Raw genomic sequence first — 20,715 nt, 5'->3', positions numbered from 1 at the left:
CAATGATTGTCCCTTAGTGGTGAATTACAAGCAATTTTTCCTGCTTATTCACTTTTCAGATCTTTTCAAAATTAACAAAAATAAAGTTTAACACATTTTTATGTCAGCAGACAATAAAATAAATATAAGGTGTCCACTCAAATGTATACACACACTTTGAATAATTATAAACAGTGTTTATTAAAGTACGCTTCATTTTCAAAATTGAGCTATCAGATGTGACAGTGTGTATACATTTTGGGGGGGAAACCCTGTATATTGGCCTAAGTAACATTTTCCCTTCCATCTCAGCACTTCTCAATTTAGAAAAAACTGTGCACACACTTAAATGACACGTTGTTGAGAGTTATCAGAGCACCTTGCATCCCTCACGAGAGTCACAGAAATCTGGGCAGAGGCGGGAATTTGTTCAAGTTAAGTAACTTCTACCATATGTTATAGGATCAGTGTAGATGCAGCTCAGCTTCCTAGACCTTTTTCCTTAATCCTACACCTTTTAAACTAGAGTTACATAACTGACATTTCCAAAATGACCAGAAGGTCTAAGAGATACTGAAATGCCTTAGGAATCACGGAAGAAACATTAAACTAGCATTCAAGGTGGCGCTGGTAAAATGTATGTCTGCTCTCACCAATCTATGGAAGCATCTCTCAAAGGCCACAAAAGCTCACAATCACAGCCAATTTGTGTCTCATGTGTTGTCCTCTTGTTACCGGCATTTAGCACTGCTTACCACCCTCTCCGTGCAATTCTCTTCTCCTTGGGCTTCATTTTTTAACCTCCCAATAATCTACCTTCATTTCTACTCCTAGCATCCTGACTGCTCTCCATCTGGGCCCTCATCCTCTGAGCTGTCCCCAAAGGACTTCTCCTTCTCTTCCTGATACATCCTTTCTCTACAATATTTGGGCTTCAATTATCAGAACTACATGAATCATCCCCTAACCATCTCCAATCCTGACCTCGCTCTCAATCTCCCTCTGAATATCTATGAGCATTTCTTCAGAACTTGTCTTTTCTCCCAAATCTGTCTTTCTTTCTGGGTTACTTGTGAATTTGGATGGTTCTACCACCCTTCAGTTATCCAGGCTCAAAAATTCAGTGTTGTTTTGATCTCTCCTCTTTGTTACTTTCTTCAACTGTTGTTCAGTCCTATACAATCTACCTCCAGAATCTTATTCATTTAGTTGCTCAATTAACACGTGTTGAATCACTGAGGTAATGGATTCTGGAGCTATAGTGGTGAGAAGACATGTGAGAAGCTTGCCTTCCTGTATTTTACTTTCTAGTGGGACAGAATGTAAAATACAGTTTCAGGTAGCAATCTGTGCTATTAGAAAAAACAAATTAGAGTAGAGGAATCATGAGAGATACTTACTGATGAGGGGGGCTAGTAGTTTAGAGTGGCTGGGAAAAGCCTCTTTGAGAAGATGACGTGAGAACACAGGTCATGAATAAGTGAAAGAGTGAGTCTTACGAAGGTCTGAGGAAGGCCATTCCAGGAGGTGGAGGGCAAGTACAGAGGCAAGGAGGTGGGGATGAGCTTGGCATGTCAACAGCCACAGAAAGACCGATGTGGCTGGGGGAGTGTGAGCGGGAAGAGTGGCAGACAGTGAGATCAGACTGCTTGTCAGGGCCAGGAACGAGGACCTCCTATGCCACAGTCAAGAGTTCGAATCTTATTCTCAGTGTGATGGGAAGCAGATGGAGAGTTTGGACTTGAGGAGTGATGTGGTCTCGTTAATGTATTAAAGGCCACAGAGAATAGACGTAGGGGAGAAGTAATGCACATGGCCATTGAGCATCCCTACACTTTTTATCAATTCACTTTTTAGAAATGAAGGTTTCAATTCAACAGGTATATAATTTCCTAATTCACAAATAATGACATTATGAGCGGAAATGCTTTCATTTGCTTAGTTTAGATTAAAATAATACCATGTTTCTGAAATGAACAGTAAAAGCAACAGAGCATATATTTTTGCCCATTTCCTACTTATATGTTATGTAAATGAAACCAAATCTTTTGGGCATTTTGTCATCAGTATGTCCAACAAGGCAATTAGGAATTAATTAGCAAAAGCATTTATAAAGGATTCACAAATTGCTAGTAATGAGGTACAAAGTACCAGGCATTCAATGCACCAAACAGGAATGAATAATGTTAAGACTGTTTCCACTAGGGGTCTACAGAGAAAGAAGTTGAAAATAAAATGAATAAAAGATAAAGGCATTTCAATTATTGTCAGGTTATAAAAGGTTTGCGCTCTTATGTGATGTGTAGAAAATGGAGACATAACAAATGAGTCCATTCTGTCAATATCATTTGGAATCAGACAATTAAGCTTTTAGCATCTGCCAACACTGAGCATGTCTCTTATCAAACTAAACAGAGCTCTGTAGATTAAGAAGAAAACAAGAGAATTATGAAATAACCAGCATTCATATTAGGTTGGTAAGGTTCCTTCTATTTACAAGATATAATACACTCATCTCTGTGTCCTCAGGATTCATTCATGTGCTTCCCTATGAACAAATAAAGGTCATGCTTGTCTTTTTGTTCCCAGAAATCTAAGAAGGGAAAACACCACCGTAGGGAAGGGTGTCTTTCCTTCTTTCTTACTGAATTTATGGGGGAGGTAACTCAACGACAAATTCACCCATCAAACAGTCACATCAGCTGTGTGTCCAGCGCTGTGATAGGCATTGGGAATGCTAAACTGAATGAGACAATGTCACGTGGTGAGGAGGGACCGCGGCTTCTCTCAGGAAGATTCACCCACAGCATTTCTAACATAATCTTATCTAAGACGTTTCCCCCAAACTTCCTCTGATTGGATAGAAAGGAGTCAAAGAGATGGACAAGACAGAAGGGAGTCATCTCAGCAGAGCGTGATGTTGCTTCACAAAGCTCATCAAAGCTCTAAGAAGGCGATTTGTGTCTCTTACTCTAACAGAGGGAACTTTTTTCACCCGGGGAAACATTCTAGCCTCGCCACTCAGGGTCATTTTCTCAACTGGGAAAATACAGGCAAATGTCAGTTTGTTTCTCATAAACAAACCGGCACTCTTCTGCTCGGGGCCTTTGCACTTGCTGCTGGGACATTCTTCTACGAGGTATCTCCATGGCTTACTCCTTCCTCTTAGGGGAGGAATGCCTGTGAAAGGGTAGCTTAAAGGTTTGCAACGAACCGGTGGCTACTCATACCCATTCCTGGGCATTTCTACCTTCTATATGAGTTCAGCAAGACCTCCCTCTCCATATACAAGACTGCAATATGGGAGCCCTTGAGGCTGCCAGTTAGACTTAAACTTCTCTATTATTTTAAACTTCATAATCACGAAATAAATAGGAGTTGAAGCTGGGTTTCCTATGCAAATGTTACTGCTACTTACAGAGTGAAATGTTGGTTTGCAATTGTTTTCAAGGTTTCAGCACATGGTTTCCTATGTGTTTTCAGTGGAGTGATTTAGTAATGATAGATGATGCAAATCTACATTAGTAGAAACCTTTCACCACCTACCAAGGTTTCCAGCTCTCCCCCTACTCCTCCAACAAAGAGCAGGGAAGAAGAGAATAGTTTACCCTCGGACTAGACTGCAAGGGCAAACTACTACTTTTACATAAGGACGATGAATGATGAAATTATAATGATGATATATACTGAGTACCTACCAGATGTGAATCACTTTATAAACATTATCTTAAATAAGCTTGCTACTTCAGATGTATTATATTTAATTCTTGCAATAACTCTATGAGTTGGTGATATCTCCATGTTCACAGATGAAGAAAGAGACTCAGAGAGCTTAGAGAAACCCTAAAACACAAATCTATTGGGTAGTAGAGCTGTATTTGAACCTATACTATTCTGCCTCTCTACAAGTAAAAAATGAGTTTAACCAAATAACTTATATGCATAACCAATGAACACAGACAATAGTGTAGTGAAGGCCTGGGGGTGGGTGGGTGGGTGGGAGTGGGATGAAGGGAGGACAGAGGGTACATCTGTAATACTTTCAACAATACTTAATTTATAAGATAAATTTTAAAAATGAGCCTATTGTGTGTTTTTTGTGTGTTTTTTTAAATATATTTTATTGATTTTTTACAGAGAGGAAGGGAGAGAGATAGAGAGTTAGAAACATCGATCAGCTGCCTCCTGCACACCCCCCACTGGGGATGTGCCCGCAACCAAGGTACATGCCCTTGACCGGAATCGAACCTGGGACCCTTCAGTCCGCAGGCCGACGCTCTATCCACTGAGCCAAACCGGCTACGGCAGAGCCTATTGTTTGGATACATAGGGTACATAGAACTGATTTTTATGTAAAAACTACAGACAACTTCACAAATGTTACTCCATTTTAGCCCGTAATATAATGAGCCCAGATGCTCATTCTTTCCATTTTATAAATGGAGCAAAAGTGAGGTTGAGGAATTACCTCCAGATATAAAAGATCTCGTGCAAGAAGCAGGTTCTCTCACTCCCAATTTACTCTGCGAGTGAATTTACGTTGACTTTAACTTTCATTAGCATTTGGGAGAAGAAATGAGAAACACCAACAGCATTGTGCAGTCCCAAGACCTAATCATCTTAATCTAATTGGAAATGTTGGTTGGATAAGTTCATAAGGTCACACGTTTTTGAAAAAGATTATTAAAGATTCAGTTCTTGATTCTGTATCTTCGGTTTGAAGGTCTTTAACCTAGGCGCATCTATTATTCCCTTTTTATGCACTGTCCTGTAAATGATTCCAAAGGGAGTTTTTATTTCTTACTGTGAGGTTTCCATGATGCTTAACTTTTTTTTTAACTTTTAAAAGATGGTTTAAATTTCAGAAGTAACAAGTGCTCCCGCTAAAAAGAATATTCAAAGAGAAGTTTCTTATTAAAAAAAACACACACAAAAAACAGATACTCTGCCAATCTGACTTCCTGGAAAACTAACGCATCAAAATGAGGTATCCTCTATACCTGATGGAAAATTGGGAAAGTGTTTTGAACCAATGAAAGCTGGTGCTTTATTCTGAAGATGTAGGTCAGGAAAATTAGTTAAGATGAGGTAAATTTTGGTCAATGATTCTAATTAAACAAAAAAAAAGGAACTCTAAACATAATCTATTTACATAGTGCTTTACATGTTATAAAGCACTTTAATATAGTTCCCTTTGTGCTCGAAACAATGTCGTGAAGATTGTATTCCCACTCCAGAAACTTAGGTAACTAAGAAGTCACCGTATTTTCTCAAACCTAAGATACTGTTGAGTATAAGCCCCCCCGCTTCCTACCATGTTATATCCTCCAAAGAGAAAAAAAAATCCCAATTCAATTGTGATGTAAGGACAAACTATATTCCCTAGAGACCCATGGGACTCATCAGAAGGTCTGTGTTAGGGTTCTGGGGTTGTCCTCTGAGCCTGTGACTTAAGTACATCACTTAAGTTCTCTGAGCCTTGATCTCTTTCTAGCTTTTAAATTAGAAATGATAATGCCTATCTCACAGGATTTATTGATGTGCAGACATACTGATGTAAAATAGTACTTTTAAACCTTATGTAAAACTGATAAAATTTAAACACCTTTTATCTCTATGATATTACGATTTCAAAATATATTATCTGTCCTAGTAATAGTCGTATTCTGTTGTTGAAGGCAGAAAGTTCTGGATCGAAATTGAACTCGTTTATCACATTAAGTTATTGCTCGAGCTGTTACTGCACACAACGGCTCCCGCTGCTGTCTTTTCTGAGATGAGCTGTTGCTACTTCATCCTCATTTGACCTCTGAAGAACACCCATCCCACTCACCCCCCCCCCCCAAATTTACTCTGTTTGGATGAGGACATCCTCAGTCCTTGAAGGAAAGACATTTCTTTCTGGCATCATTTACATTTTGGTTGTCCAGGTAGTTACAGGACTGCAGCATGAACTACACTTTAGACATCCTGTTATTATAGTCAGTTCTAATCCTGAAAGAAACTGCAGTTCCATTTTTTGGAAGGCAGATGATTTAATAGACTTTACCATCAATGCCCTTCTGTAGTTTTTGAAGCAGCCCTTGTATTATTTTTTCTGCTTTTGCGTTAGAAATCATTTTATGTTACGATCTGTTCATCATGTTAGTCCTAAGGTGTATAAGCTTTTACTAGATTAAATCTTAGACGCTGTCCATCCTGCAATCCCCTTGACAACCATACTCCTGTCCTGTGGGAGGAATTAAGTACTGCTCGTCTAGCCAAGCCTCCCTATATTACGGCTGCTGGCAGTCTATGTGATTAAAGTCTGTATCTGAAATACTTTCCTGGTAATGATCTTCCGTGAAAATGCATACCGTGTAGTAGCTCTGGGATCCCTACTCACTAGAAATCTGTGTGTGTGCACTAAATACAGGAAATATGGTGGCTTTATAATAAACTGTATTAAGTTTACTACAGATGTGGTATTATTAAACAATTTTACCACTTCAGTTCTCAGGAGTTTGTTCCATGAAAAAGGCACATACCCAATAGTTAATTATTGTGTCGAAGGAGCAATAGGGAAACATGAGGTTGGCTAACATCTGTGATGACAACACAGCATTGCTTTGTGCATCTGGAGTCGCGGGCCCTATATGCACAGGGATATCAAGTCTGACCATCAGTATTGAATTTCAGGTGTTCCAAATGTTATCCACTCACATTAGTAGATGCAATACTAATCTCTTTTTTAAAAAGGAACATTTGCTCCTTGCTACTCCAAACCGAGCCCACGCTACCATCTCCCTTATTGACCACTGCAACAGCCAAGTAGCCTTCCTGCTTTCTTTACTCTTGCGGCTCTTACAGTCCAGTTTCAAAGAAATGCCTCAATGATTTTTTAAAATGCAGATCAGGTCATATTACTCCTCCTGCTTAAAAACATCAATGGCTCCTATGACACGAAAGAAAATCCGAACTCCTGAGGATGGTGGCGAGAGCCCTGTGTGACCTGGCTCCTTCTTCCACCTCCACCCTCTCTTGTCACTCTCCTACTTGCTCCGAGGTATCAGATATCCGGGTTTTTGTCTGTCCTGTAACTATGTTAAGGTTGCTCCTACCTCAGGGCTTTTGTACTTGGCCTGAAAAGCTCTTCTCATAGATTTTCTCCAGGCGGGATCTTGGCTCAAATATCACCCCTTTAAAGAGGAGTAACATCCTCACTTACACATCAGCTGGTTTTATTATATTTGTACCAGTCATCACTGTCTGGAATTGTCATTCACTTATGTGCTAACTTGTTGGTCATCTCTGCCCTTAAGCAATCCAGTGCCTAGGACTTTGTTCATGCTGTTATTCCAGTGCCTAGATCAGGCTCTGGCCCACTGTGGATACTCAAGGAATAGTTCATGAAAGAATAAAGAAATGAATCGAAATGATTACATTTTCTTAAGTGATACAGTTTTCTGGAAATAAAGTTGTACCAGGAAAGAAATTACTGATTTTTCTTGAAGCTAATAATAATTTTCCCATTTAAAACAAAATTAAATAATCTAAGCATAGTTTCTTTCCCAGAAATCACCCAAGATTGAATCTGATATACTTTCTTAATGGAACATTACAGCAGTGACCTACTTTTAATTTGCAACAATACAGATTAATATATGAGCTTAGCATTTTCCACCAACATTTACAGTGGCTATTATTTGGGTCTGGATAATCAAGTCTCCAGGGAACAGGTCTGCCTTATAAAAACAGGTAGACTTGTCTCTCTAATGGCATCAGAATCATATAAGCGATTCCCTGATGCTTGGAACATTCTCCTCAATTCCAGGAGAAGGAAGATACATAAGCATTCATGATTACTTTACGGAGAAGTAAATTCCATAATGCCCATTCTAAACAGGGCAGCTGACTTTCACCAAAGATATCTGACTCTCCCTTTGATCAATTCATGTTAATAAAAATAAGCTGTGGGGGAAATAAGAAAAGCAATAATGATACTTTGAGACCCGGAATAAGTACAATGAGAAGGTGCTATATCTAGTCTGAGTTTTGGATCTAAAAGAAAACTTATGAAGGCCTTCAAATGCATTTCCCCATTTTCTCCTAAAACCTTTCCCCATCTGCCTAAATCACTTCTAATAAGCTACTACAGACCTTCTAAATTTAAAAGTTAAAATATTGCTAATTTCAGCCAGGAACACCTGAATTGATTGATGCAAGAGGCTCGCATAGGCAAACATATGTAATCAGATGGTCACTGCTTGGTAGGAGAAAAGTTCATCCTTATTTTCAATGGCTGAATAAGAATTACATAATTATGCAACCAATTTGTAACAGTTGAACATCCATATTTCTATTCTAAGAAATGATGTGATAAAAATACTTAGGTATGCGCTTTTATGCACATCTCTCATTATTTTCTTTGCAAAAAATACCAGTAAGTGTAATTATTAAGTTAAAATATATGACCATTAATTTTTTTTAACTTACTAGGTTAAAATATATGACCATTAAAACTTTTTCTTTAACTTTCACAGAAACTTTTCAAATAGACATTTCACAAGCTCCTGATATGCACTGTAAAACTGATTCTCAAGAATGTTGTGCCCAGTTATATTCCCACCTGTAGTGGATGAGAATATTCACTTTCAAATTTAATAAGGGGCCAGGACTGGATGGCTCTAAATTGTGGGGATTTTTTGTTTCTTTAGTATGTAACATAGGAGTAACTTAAGAAAAGACAGTGCATTCTCTATGGCAGTGGTTCTCAACCTTCTGGCCCTTTAAATACAGTTCCTTATGTTGTGACCCAACCATAAAATTATTTTCGTTGCTACTTCATAACTGTAATGTTGCTACTGTTATGAATCGTAATGTAAATATCTGATATGCAGGATGGTCTTAGGCGACCCCTGTGAAAGGGTCCTTCGACCGCCAAAGGGGTCTCGACCCACAGGTTGAGAACCGCTGCTCTATGGACTCCTTGCTTCCTTGCTTCCTTGCTCAGGCGTCGTCTGGGCCCTCGTAGGGGTAGAAACCTTTGCTCCAGCTGCTCATCTAAATTCCGTGAGCCTCTGAAGCTTAAGAGCCCACCTGTCATTAGAGTTTCACCCTCCGTTTTGGTGCAGGGAGAGGTTCCTTTCTTGGTTTCAATCTTTCAAACACACGAATGCAATTTTAAATGTCATTTCTAAGTATAAGAGCAGAATGGGGAGGTTTTGGCCTGAGATCACTACCATCTTGTTCCCAGAGTCTATTCTGAATCCCAACAGCTCTATTTTCTAGCTTTAGTACCATGGACTTTTTCCACCATCGCACATTGGTATATTTATGTATATATTTGTTTAGAAGAGCTTGGATGAAGTGTGTGTGTGTGTGTGTGTGTGTGTGTGTGTGTGTACACGTGTGATGCATTTCTCCTTATAAAAGCTTGAATGCAGAGAGCTCTGTCCTCAGAATTGGTTTTTGACTTCTGACAGGATGTGTGGACCCTGGTTGCCCTGACATTCACCACTAGGGGCGGCCAATATGCATTTACTAGTACATGGTGTGTACAAGGATGATGCAGAGGTCGGAGGGATGTGAGGAGCAAGCCAAGGCCAGAGGTGGTGTGCAGAGCACTGTGGCACTAGGTGCAGAAGCCGCTGTGTCAACTCCCTTTGCATTTAAAGCTTTCTGGATGCCCAGGGCATGTCAGATCCAAAGTGTGCCTAGGCTGCCTGAAGGACCAAGCCCTGGTAGGCCTTCTGCTTGACACAGAATGTGTGTGAACCCCGAGAATTTAAAAAAATGCCATTGAGCCCGGCTAGTGTGGCTCAGTGGTTGAGTGTCAACTTATGAACCAGGAGGTTACGGTTTGATTCCCAGTCAGGGCACGTGCCTGGGTTGCCGGCTCGATCCCCAGTGGGGGGCATGCAGGAAGCAGCCAATCAATGATTCTCTCTCATCACTGATGTTTTTGTCTCTCTCTCCCTCTCCTTTCCTCAATAAAAAAATATTTTTTAAAAATGCCATCAACTCACAAAGATAAAAGAGAAAAAAGAGTCTGTCTACCCCTCAGGCAGTCTCTGACTTTATTTATTGCCCCTGCAAATGCGAATGCAGAATAGAGTGCCTTCCTGCCAGGGCTCCTCATCATTGCTACTGTTGTTCCAGCAAGAGGAGGAACAAGGTGGCCTTTGTGTTTTCCTTCTTTGAGGTGCTACCTGCCCTCTACTGAAAAGCCTGGGGGCTCTGCCTGTAACTGCTGTTGCTTTTGAAGATTTTACCCTATTTGGATATTGCATTAATCATTTCCATGGGAATCTTGAAGGAAGGTAATGCCTGTGTTTATGCTACCAATTACTCAGGAAGTCAGTAAGTCCTCTTTATTAAAAACCACCTCAGGGATTATCTAGCTAGATTCTTTTATTATGCATTTTTAAACTAGAACTGCCTCTTCCTGCTTTTGTTACAGAGTTAGGTTGTCCATCTAGATGTCAATCAAAAAAGATTATAGTTCAAAGCAAGTAGTTATTTGAAATAAAGGTTACAGGAAAGCATTCCAATATTGACCATGTAAATATTGATGGAGAACAATATAAGCACCTCCAAGGATTCAAAAAGTGATTAAAAATGCCTATGCTGTCTAATACTGTTTCAATTTAAGTAATGTAACAGAAGAGGCCAACGTTTTCTTACAGTTAGCAATAAGCAACTGAAAGATGCTGACTCAGACATTTAGCCACAGTTTCCTGCGATGACAATATTCTAACTCAAAATCCATAATAACATTAAATGTTCTATATTAAGAAAACCGCTCATCTTCCATATTTTTAAAAGTATCCAAATTGAAAGAAGCTTTAGGCAATAATTATTTAGTATTCTGCACAGAGAAAAGTTGCAGTAAGTTAATTACTTTAAATAATAATGATAATGTGGTACAGCTTAGCAGCTATGGTAATGTCTATTTATGAAGCCTCTTATATTACCAGGTGCTCTGTTAGCTATTTTACATGTATCTCATTGAATCCTCCAATCCTGCCACTTCCGACATGATCTCCACTTTTTATGTGAGGAAACAGGCCCAGAGGTTAAATAATGTGCCCAAGACAGCCGGGGAACTAATTGGGATGCTCTCTGGAGCATCTATCTCTAGGGCAACTCAGGTTCTGAGGAGCATTATGGATTTGAACTGCTACCCCAGGCTGCCTCTGTGATTCACAAACTTCTCCACTGCTCAAAGTATTCTGCTGAGGGCAGAGGGCCATCTCTGTTAGTCTACATCCAGGTTCTTAAGGTGGGGTTCATAAACACCTGAAAATGAATGCAGAAACGATATAATTGCGCAATTCTGGGAGGAGGACTTTCTCCAGATTTTAGTGTATCCCATGATCCAAAAAAGGTTCACAATTGTCTTATACACATTCTTTGGAAGATTGTTCTTAAGCTCTTGGACCCAAGAAATCTTATTCTCATTTCCGAGGAAATCCCACAGTATTACATCTTAGAGTGACCTTCTATTAAGAAGAAAGTGGAGGCAATTACCCAAGAGCAAATTTCAGATTATAACTTGAAATAACCAGACAGCCATGGCCACAAAAATGAGGTGAAGGCTGAAGCTGAATTATTTACTTCATGGTAGTAAGTTTCTGTTTTTCATTGCACATGTAAAAAATGCTACTGTGTAAAGAGAAAGAAAAATGGGCTGATCTAAATTACTAAACTTAAAAAGATATATCATATAAAAGTATTGGGAAAATATGCCAGCATTGGCAACTACATTTCTAAATAAAAAGAAAACATAGAAACTATTTGCTAGTCTTAAACAACAAAGTATGTATAACCTTGCAATGGATGAAAGGTGCAGAGGGAATTTCTCACTTTTCTTCAAAGAAGTTCTGCTGGATTTCAGACATTTTCTTTGAATAATTATGTTTGATGAATATAAAGGTTAATGTTAGGAAGGTAATTAAAATGAATGATGGCAGTGTCCACCGGGCTATGTCTGTGAAGGTGCTTCCCCACCCTGTTCCCACTCTAACTTAAAAATGTCTGATATATAAAATTGTGAGCTTACGCATATATATTAGGAGTGGTTATTTTTTATGCCCCCTTTAAAAACCTACAGGATTTCTTTTCATAAAGAGTTCTTACAGGTTTTTTGAGATGTAATTTTCTTTTTTTTGAAAGGTTATACAAAATTTTAAAAAGGCCTACTGCATAAACTAAGCAGCTACTATTAGAGCCACCATTTCCAGACCTCTATAACAAAGTATTGAAGGAAAAAGTTACCTCAAAGAACTTTGAACATTGCTCTCCACCAAGTCAAGCCATCTATTACCTAGGACATAACTCAAAACTTATTATTTTAATACTTATTCAACATAGAATTTTATCTATATCTCCATATACTTTTATCTATATATATATTATATCTGGTCCACAGCACAGAAAAATGAAGAGTGGCAAACTAGAGAAATAGTGAAATGTTAGTGGCCAGCACTAAAGCAATCAGCAGGCTGATTGACTTCAAGGGAAGAGACAGGAAAACAAACCTAAGAAGGGAGTCCGCATGCATGAAGAGGCAGAAGTGCCTGGAGATGGCAGGAGGAAAGGATGGAACGGTCCAGTCATTCCAGCTTTCCCCCCAGGACCGCCTGTCCTGTGAGATGCTGGAAGTTACTTTGAGCCTTGCCCGCTTCTCTTTCCAGCTCAGAGGTGCCTCAGGCCCTGGCAGATCATGCATTTCCTAGAGAGGTGTTCTGGCCTCGCTGAGGAGTAAATGCCTGAGCAAGCAGCCCTGAAGAGCAGGGAACTGGTTCAGCTCTTCCTCAGCCCTTTAATTAATTACCTTGCTGGCTGCCCCACGGCCTAGTTTTCCCTGCCTGTGATCCTGGGGATTTCCCCGCGGTTCTGCTGAACTCACTGTTACAGCATCTTGTCTTTCACATTGATTGTGGGGTTTGTTTGTTTTTTTAAATATATTTCATTGATTTTTTACAGAGAGGAAGGGAGAGGGATAGAGAGTCAGAAACATCGATGAGAGAGAAACATTGATCAGCTGCCTCCTGCACAACCCCCTCCTGGGAATGTGCCCACAACCAAGGCACATGCCCCTGACCGGAATCGAACCTGGGACCCTTCAGTCCGCAGGCCGACGCTCTATCCACTGAGCCAAACCAGTCAAGGCGACATTGATTGTGTTTTGGGGTCTTAGACTCAGCTGGGCTGTACCTTCCATCTTACTCCATCTGATGTCTACATATATTTTTAAATTAATTAATTAATTAATTTTTATTTATTTATTTTTGGCCCAGGATAAAGGGAGAGGCACATGCCCTGACTGGAAAAAGAACCCACGACCTTTTGGTGTACAAAATGGTACTCCAACCAACTGAGCAACACCAGCCAGGGGTCCATCTATTGATATTGTTAAAAAATTCCTCCATGTTGACTCCACCCTTCCAGGCTTCCAGTGTTGTTGAGGACTTATTTTTATGCTTATTCTTCCATATCAAAGAGACTTTGGATGGAAGTAAAGATACATCTTAATCAGCTACCTTCTTTTGCAAGCCATTCTGGGCAGTTTAAATAAAACAAATATTCTCCCCCTACAATCAGTGCATTAAGATTTTTATCACTTAGCTATCAATTTTACTGTAGCCAAACTAACAGAGTCAAACTGTCAAATTTGAAATTTTCTTTTGTTTTGTTAAATCAATTATTTTTAAAAAGTGTAAAAACTCTGAAAACTTACAGTCCATATCAAGTATGGCACGAACGGATTTAACGAGTTCCTTAGACTCCAGGGCCAGCAATGCTGGGATGCTCCGGCCATTCCTTCCCAGCGATGTCAGGGAAGTCTGAGAGGCTAACAGGGCTCTTCTTTCACTGTGAGGGCAATAAAACAGAAGTTGAAGTCATCACACAATAAATAACATCTATCTTTGCTAAATCTGAATTCGTATTAGTTATAAATTTGTACAGAAATATTTCTACATCTGGGAACACTGTCTTCTTATAGCCATAAATGAAGTAATTCACAGGAAACATTACTTCTGTTTTCAGTTCTTGACTGTGTAATAAATAGGCATATTTTATAAAAAGGAATAGAAGGATGTCCCACCTCCTAAATCATTTGTTTGGCTTTTTTAGTGAGTGCATATCTTATGCTAACATGATGTAGCCTTTTATTTCATTTTGTAAAAGTTCAAGTTAAGCTCATAAACATAAATTTATTAAACATGCATCTACTATTACTTCTTGTAATATTAACTATAACTTCAATATGTATATTTATTAGTGAAATTATCTCTTAAGCACTTCCATTTGTTTCTCCTAAACCTAACAGCCTAGAGCACTTCTGTTACTTTAAAAAATGCAAATGTCACCTGAAATAAATGCATTTAGATATAATTAAAAATGCAAGGGTTTGTTTACTGCAAAAAGTCATTATGCTATACATAATTCTTAAGCATAATGGGATCAATTAACAAGGAAAAATTAAAGCATCAATTATTAAATTCAAATAAATAACCATTATTTTGTGTTGAATGACCAAGACAAATATCCACTACGAAGATACAGTATATTAAAAAGACTGACCCAGCTGGTGTGGCTCCGTGGTTGAGCAATGACCTATGAACCAGGAAGTAATGGTTCAATTCCCAGTCAGGGCACATGCCTGGGTTGTGGGCTCAATCCCCAGTAGGGGGCATGCAGGAGGCAGCTGATCAATGATTCTCTTTCATCATTGATGTTTCTCTCTCTCTCTCTCTGATCTCTCTCTCTCTCTCTCTCTCTCTATCTCTATCCTTCTCTAAAATTAATTTTTAAAATTCCTTAAAAACAAAAAGCTGATGAATATTCTATTGAGATCCTCCCCTTAAAGTTCCCCTAAGGAAAAAAAAAAAAAGACTGAACCAAATTTTGCTAGTGTTTAACTTTCCAAGACATGGTGAAACTTTGTTTAATGTCACTTTTAAAATTTATCTTTTTTTCATGAACTAGATTAAGGCAAGGGCAAACTGAATTATTATTCACGGTCACAATGAGACCTTGGGGGTGCGGGTAGGGGGCACACCGACAAGGGGAATCTGATTGCTGAGTATTTTAACATCCTTACTAAAAATAATTATCATGGAATTCACATAATTATCTTACATCATAAGCAGCAAGGATAACAATGAAAAATGTCAAATTCCTTCATTAGAAGAAATAAAACATTACAATAAAATGAGTTTAAAAGTGTACTACTATTGGATTTCTTCTAAATTCAAAAAAATGCTGTGGAAACCTAAAATATAATAAGAATACAGTGAATTATCTTCACTTAATAAACTGCTTTTTTCATAGCATAAGGTAGAATTTGCCTAAGTTTCTGTAAGCATACATTGCTAGAAGTTGAATGTTAGTGTCAGCTACTAAAAGATGAGAGAAAAAAATTGCTTAGAAAATGCACAGAAATCTTTCTTTTGTATCATGTATCTAAATGACCATAAACTTGCAGTTTGAAAAAAATAAATGTTATTAGTATGATTGTAGCTCCTAGTAAGAAACTTTATATCAGAAACCAACTATGAATAATAACAAAATCAAGGTGTATTCTCCAAATATGTATTTTTAATTTATGTCTATTGAATGCTGAAAATGCAAGAAATGGATAGCATGGGCATGTCTGATAAACTTCTGTTTGTCATAACAACTAATATGCTAGACAGAGAGTTACCTTTAGCAGTGACTAGGGTAGTGAGTTTTATTCATACACAGGATGCTTAATTTCTTTACAGAATTCAATTTTAGAGTATGAGGTTACAATGATTTGCTAAATATCTCCAGGAATTTCTTTCACAGAGATGAGGTCAACAATGACATATCCTTGTGTCTATTTCCACAAGACATTAAAGAACAGTATCGGATAGGAGTTATATAGCATCTTAAACCTAAGAGACTTGTATTTTAGTCCCAATTACCAGATGAAAACGTAATCAGGGGCCATACCTGTAGGAGGCACTCAACTATTCTTACCTTAAAGTTGATAAAGGAGCACAATTATCAGAAAATACTTCTTGAATAGCCTGTCAACAAACAAAATAGTGAAGATCTGTTTGATCGTTTTAAAAAATGTCTTTTCTTGCTTAATTAATATTTATCACCTCTTCCTTCATGCTCCCCCCGCCTCAGTCGATTAAAAGGGTACTTCTGCCCTAGCTGGTATGGCTCAGTGGATAGAACACCGGCCTGTGGACTGAAGGGTCCCGGGTTTGATTCTGAACAAGGGCACATGTCCGGGTTTCGGGCTCGATCCCCAATAGGGGGTGAGCAGAAGGCAGCTGATCAACGGTTCTCTGTCATCACTTGATGTTTCTATCTCTCTCTTCCTCTCCCTTCCTCTCTGAAATCAATAAAAAAAATATATTTTTTTAAAAGGTATTTCTGTTTTGTGGTGGTGGTGGAGGGGATCAATTACAATAACATGTAATTCTACTCAGAAATACAACCATCAAACATTTCTTTATAACTAGTAAATATTTATCAAATAATGTTTATAGAATATCAAGAGTTTTCTTAGGAAAGTATTCATTAACACACAGAATGCATTTGGGATCATGGTACCCTGTCTTAATAATGTCTCTTAACAACCTGTATGTTAGCTGGTCTTTTCATTATCTAGGCAATTTAAATCTGACTCTAAGTTAGTATTGCTGTTTTGACCACAGACACTGTTTCACCAGCCACAGAACACTGATATTTATCTATAGAGCTTAGCTGCCTCTCCATTTCTTAAAAATGGACATAAAGTAACGTAGTAGGAAAATTTACCTCTACAAAATGAAGCAGCTTTTCAGTGGATGCCTCGAAAGTTTTTCGAGCCACTTCCGATTTTCGCAATTGGCAGTCAAGCACCGTGATTCTCTTTCTTAACTCCTGAACACTTCCCTGGGTGGAGAGAGCAGAAAAGGCCGTCTTACGCCCTTCTTCCATTCCACAGGAGAGGCGCCTGCCTTAGCTTGTGTGGACGAGCACCCGACACTGCCGTATCATTTATTTTCTCTTTATTATGTAGGCCTGCCGATTTGGGGCAGCACTTAAAAACAATGGCCCATTTAACAGTTAAACTGCACACGGGTGCTGCAAATTTGATGAGATAAGCTTCATATAACTTTATTACTTCCTATAATGAATTACATTTAAATTAGTTTACAGTGTTGTTTTGTTTTGTTTTGCAACATGGCTTACCAGATGCTGACAGAAAACCCTACCAGTGTGGCAAAACTAAAAATCCTGAAGATATACGCCTATGTTTAATATTACACAATCCAATATGAAGCTGAGCTGGCAGGGAGGTCAGGGATTCCGTGGGCAGGGCAGGCGTTCCATGCGGACAAGCAGCAGCAGTGCTGAGTGAACGCTGGAGTAAGAGTGACTGCAGCGTCATGTGCTCGGAGGGCACATGCTGAGCTCTGGTAGCCTACAGCTTGGGGTTTCATCAGGCACATATGGCAGCTGGGAGAACTCTAATGGGTGAACTAGGAAGAAACAAACTCAAGGTGAAGAGAGTTTTGACTTTGGCTCTGGGGAGCAGATTTTAAAAAGTATCCCCTGAATAAGTGCTAACCACAAGCAGGCTTAAGGTCAGAATTTATACTGCGTGTGTAATCTGTAAATTCATAAGCTGAAAATTTAGTTTAAATTGGTCCCAAGCCGGTAGAAGAAAACACAAAACTTCTCTGCAGGGGTATTTTCTACACTGAAATCTTAAGTAATTCTCACATACATTGTATCCAAAAGAACCTGATCTCAGAAATAAGCTACCATAAATGAAAAGTTCATTGAAGAAAACAAATTACAAGGTAAGTCCTATAAAGACCACAGACACTGGAGTGATCAGATAGATATAGAATGTAAAGTAATACTTATTATGTTTTAAAACTTAAGAAAGAATTGAAAGCAAAATAAAGGATTAAGAAACTATCAAAATAGATTCAATGATATAAAAAATCAATCTTAAAAAATAAAAATGTAATCATAATTAAATTAGAATCTCAATTTATGGGTTTACTATCCAATTAGACACAGTTGAGAAGAGAATGGGTAAGCTGGAAGACAGAGGTAAAGAAGGTCCTTATAATGAAGCAGAAAGATAAAAATAAAAAACATAAAAGAAAAAGGTAAGGAGAAAAGATCTTGCATACATCCAATCTGAATTACATAAGGAAGACCAAAAAGAATGAAAGAAAAATAGCTGAGGATAACACTTTATGGTTTAAAAAAAATGGCAAAGGGCATTTTTCTTCAGGAAGCTCAATGAATCTAAATAATTAAGTCAACACATGACTCTTCAAAGTCAAACTGCTGAACACTGACGATAAAGAGATCTTAAAATCATCTACAAAGAAACAATAGATTTCAAACAGATGACTGGTTAATGATTACTGTAACCATGGAGTAAAAACACTGAAAAAAGTAAGTGCTAAATGCAACACAATTCTAAATGTAACAAAAATGTATTTCAAGAACAAGAGTTCAATAAAGCTGTTTCCAGGCAAACAAAAATGGAGAGAGTTTATTACCAATAAATCCTCACTGGACAAATTTCTAAAAGCTGCACTTCAGAAAGAAAGAAAATAATTCTAGCAAGAAGGTCTGAGAAGAAAGAAAGACTGTTGCACATAGAAAATGGTAAGCATGGCGGTCTACCTAAACAAAGGTTGACTGCACAAAATACATTGCAGTCATGTTTAAGTTATGGTGTTAAAAGTCAAAAAAGAACTAAAATAGTGACAAAAATAGAAATGAAGTAGGAAGAGGTGATTGAATTTGTTCTAAAGTACTTTTAGAAGAAGGGGAAAGCTAGTGATTAGTTGTATATAATTTAAGTTAAAATAGAATGTTAAAATTTCTTAACTAATCATTAAAAATTAGAAAAAGAGTATATATCTTGTGAACCAGCAGATGGAAACATGGAATAGGAGTTGGAGAACACAGGAGAAATCTGAACCAATTCAAAAAAAAAAAAAAAAAAAAGGGAGGAGGAAGAAGGAAAGAGAGAGGGAAAGGGGAGGGGGATAAGAAGACTACAAATGAAAAACAAGAAGAGAACACGAGACAATTAAAATGCACAAATTAAGAGAGTGGAAATGAAGCCAAGTGCATTACCAAATAAAAGAGTGTAATTGAAACAATATTTCCAATTAAAGGTAAAAAATTATTAAAACGTGGGGGAGGGATTCAGCTACATGTTATTTACCACAGACACAATTAAAATACAGGGACATTGATAAGTTGAAAGTAAAAGGATGGAAAAAATACATAGGTAAACACTAATCAAAAGAAAGTCGATGTAACTATTTTAACATCAATCAAAAACAAGCACTAAGGGGAAGAGAAGATTACTAGATTAAAGAATCACAACATTTTCATTAAAAGATGATAACATAATTTCAACCTTGTATGTAACTAAAAGCATTACATCAAAATATACAGAGAACATTAATCACAAGCTCCTGTGTGTGTGATTTTCACACACTTCCCTGAAAAATGAATATGACTAGAGGACAATTGAACTCCACAATTAATGACTCTGATCTACTGGTCTAAAATAAAACAACTACATCAAACAACTGCAGAATGTTTTTCAAGCTTTCTTTGAACATTTGTAAACACTGCCCATATAGTAAGTCCTAAGACAACCATCAACACTTTGTGTTGTTATTCTTCAGGCTAGATTCTCTGGCCACAATGCAATTAACCTTTCTGTGACTCAGTCATAACTATGTACATTATTCCCAAATTACTCTACATACTTAATGCATTTTCAGTAAAAAGGCTAATTTTTTTGGGTAGCATTTATAAATTGGGCCTACACATAAAAGATCAAAGGGTCATGTAGCCAACACACTTAAAAAAACAACAACTAGGAAGGGTGAGTAGATATCAAGATTTACTGTAAAAGATCTAGTAATAAACACAGTGTATTATTTGCACAGGAATATAGAAAAAGACCAATAAAAGAGAATAGAGAACCCTCCAAAAGATCCACACACGCAAAATCTTTATATATGACAGAGCTGATGTTGTAGGTCAATTAGGAAAGAAGAGGCTTTTGAGTAAATGGTGCTGGCATAGTTGGTTATTCATTTAGAGGAAAGAATAAAATGGATCCCAACCTCTTACAATGCCATAAAACCAAAGAGAGAAGGGTCAAACTTCAAAACTTTTAGAGGCAAATATAAAGAAAGATTTTTATATCTTTGGGATTGGAAGGACGTCTAAAAAGACACATGAGGGGAAGACTGGTAAATTTAATTACATGAAAATTAAGAACACCTGTTCATTCACCAAAGGGTATAAAAGCAACCATAAATCCAGAAGATTTTATAAAATACTAGAGGCCCAGTGCACAAAAATTTGTGCACTGGGGGGGGGGGTTTCCCCAGCCCGGCCTGTGCCCTCTCGCAGTCTGGGACCCCTCAGGAGATAACGACCTGCTGGCTTAGGCCTGCTCCTGGGTGGCAGAGGGCAGGCCCAATCCCTAGGTGCAGCCCCTGGTCAGGCTCAGAGCAGGGCGGATTGGGAGGTTGGGATGCCACCCTCAGTCACGTTCAGGGTAGGGCCGATTGGGGGGTTGGGGCACCGCCCCCTGTCACACTCAAGGCAGGATCGATGGGGAGGTTGCAGCGCCACCCCCTGTCACTCACAGAGCAGGGCCCATCAGGGGGGTTGGGAGAGCTCGCCCCTGTCACGCACAGAGCAGGGCCCATCAAGGGG

The 20,715-nt window shown here is 38.4% G+C and overlaps 1 protein-coding gene across 4 annotated transcripts in view; it reads right to left on the bottom strand.

Moving 5' to 3' along the window:
- Positions 1-20,715, bottom strand: part of STXBP4 (syntaxin binding protein 4) — a 118,805-nt gene that overhangs the window by 37,889 nt on the left and 60,201 nt on the right. For all 4 annotated transcript variants that reach the window (XR_002830909.1, XM_006095576.3, XM_023759571.1 and 1 more), the window contains 3 exons: positions 16,768-16,884; positions 15,973-16,022; positions 13,703-13,836 (listed from right to left, as the gene is read on the bottom strand). Coding sequence is in view for 3 of the 4 variants with exons in the window: in XM_006095576.3 (XP_006095638.1) it covers positions 13,703-13,836; positions 15,973-16,022; positions 16,768-16,884 (301 nt within the window). In the remaining variant the exon portion in view is untranslated. The remainder of the gene's footprint in view (positions 1-13,702; positions 13,837-15,972; positions 16,023-16,767; positions 16,885-20,715) is intronic.

Source organism: Myotis lucifugus, unplaced genomic scaffold (assembly GCF_000147115.1).
Source record: "Myotis lucifugus unplaced genomic scaffold, Myoluc2.0 scaffold_158, whole genome shotgun sequence".
Classification (NCBI taxonomy): Eukaryota; Metazoa; Chordata; class Mammalia; order Chiroptera; family Vespertilionidae; genus Myotis; species Myotis lucifugus.
This window is presented reverse-complemented; position numbering and strand designations above follow the sequence as displayed.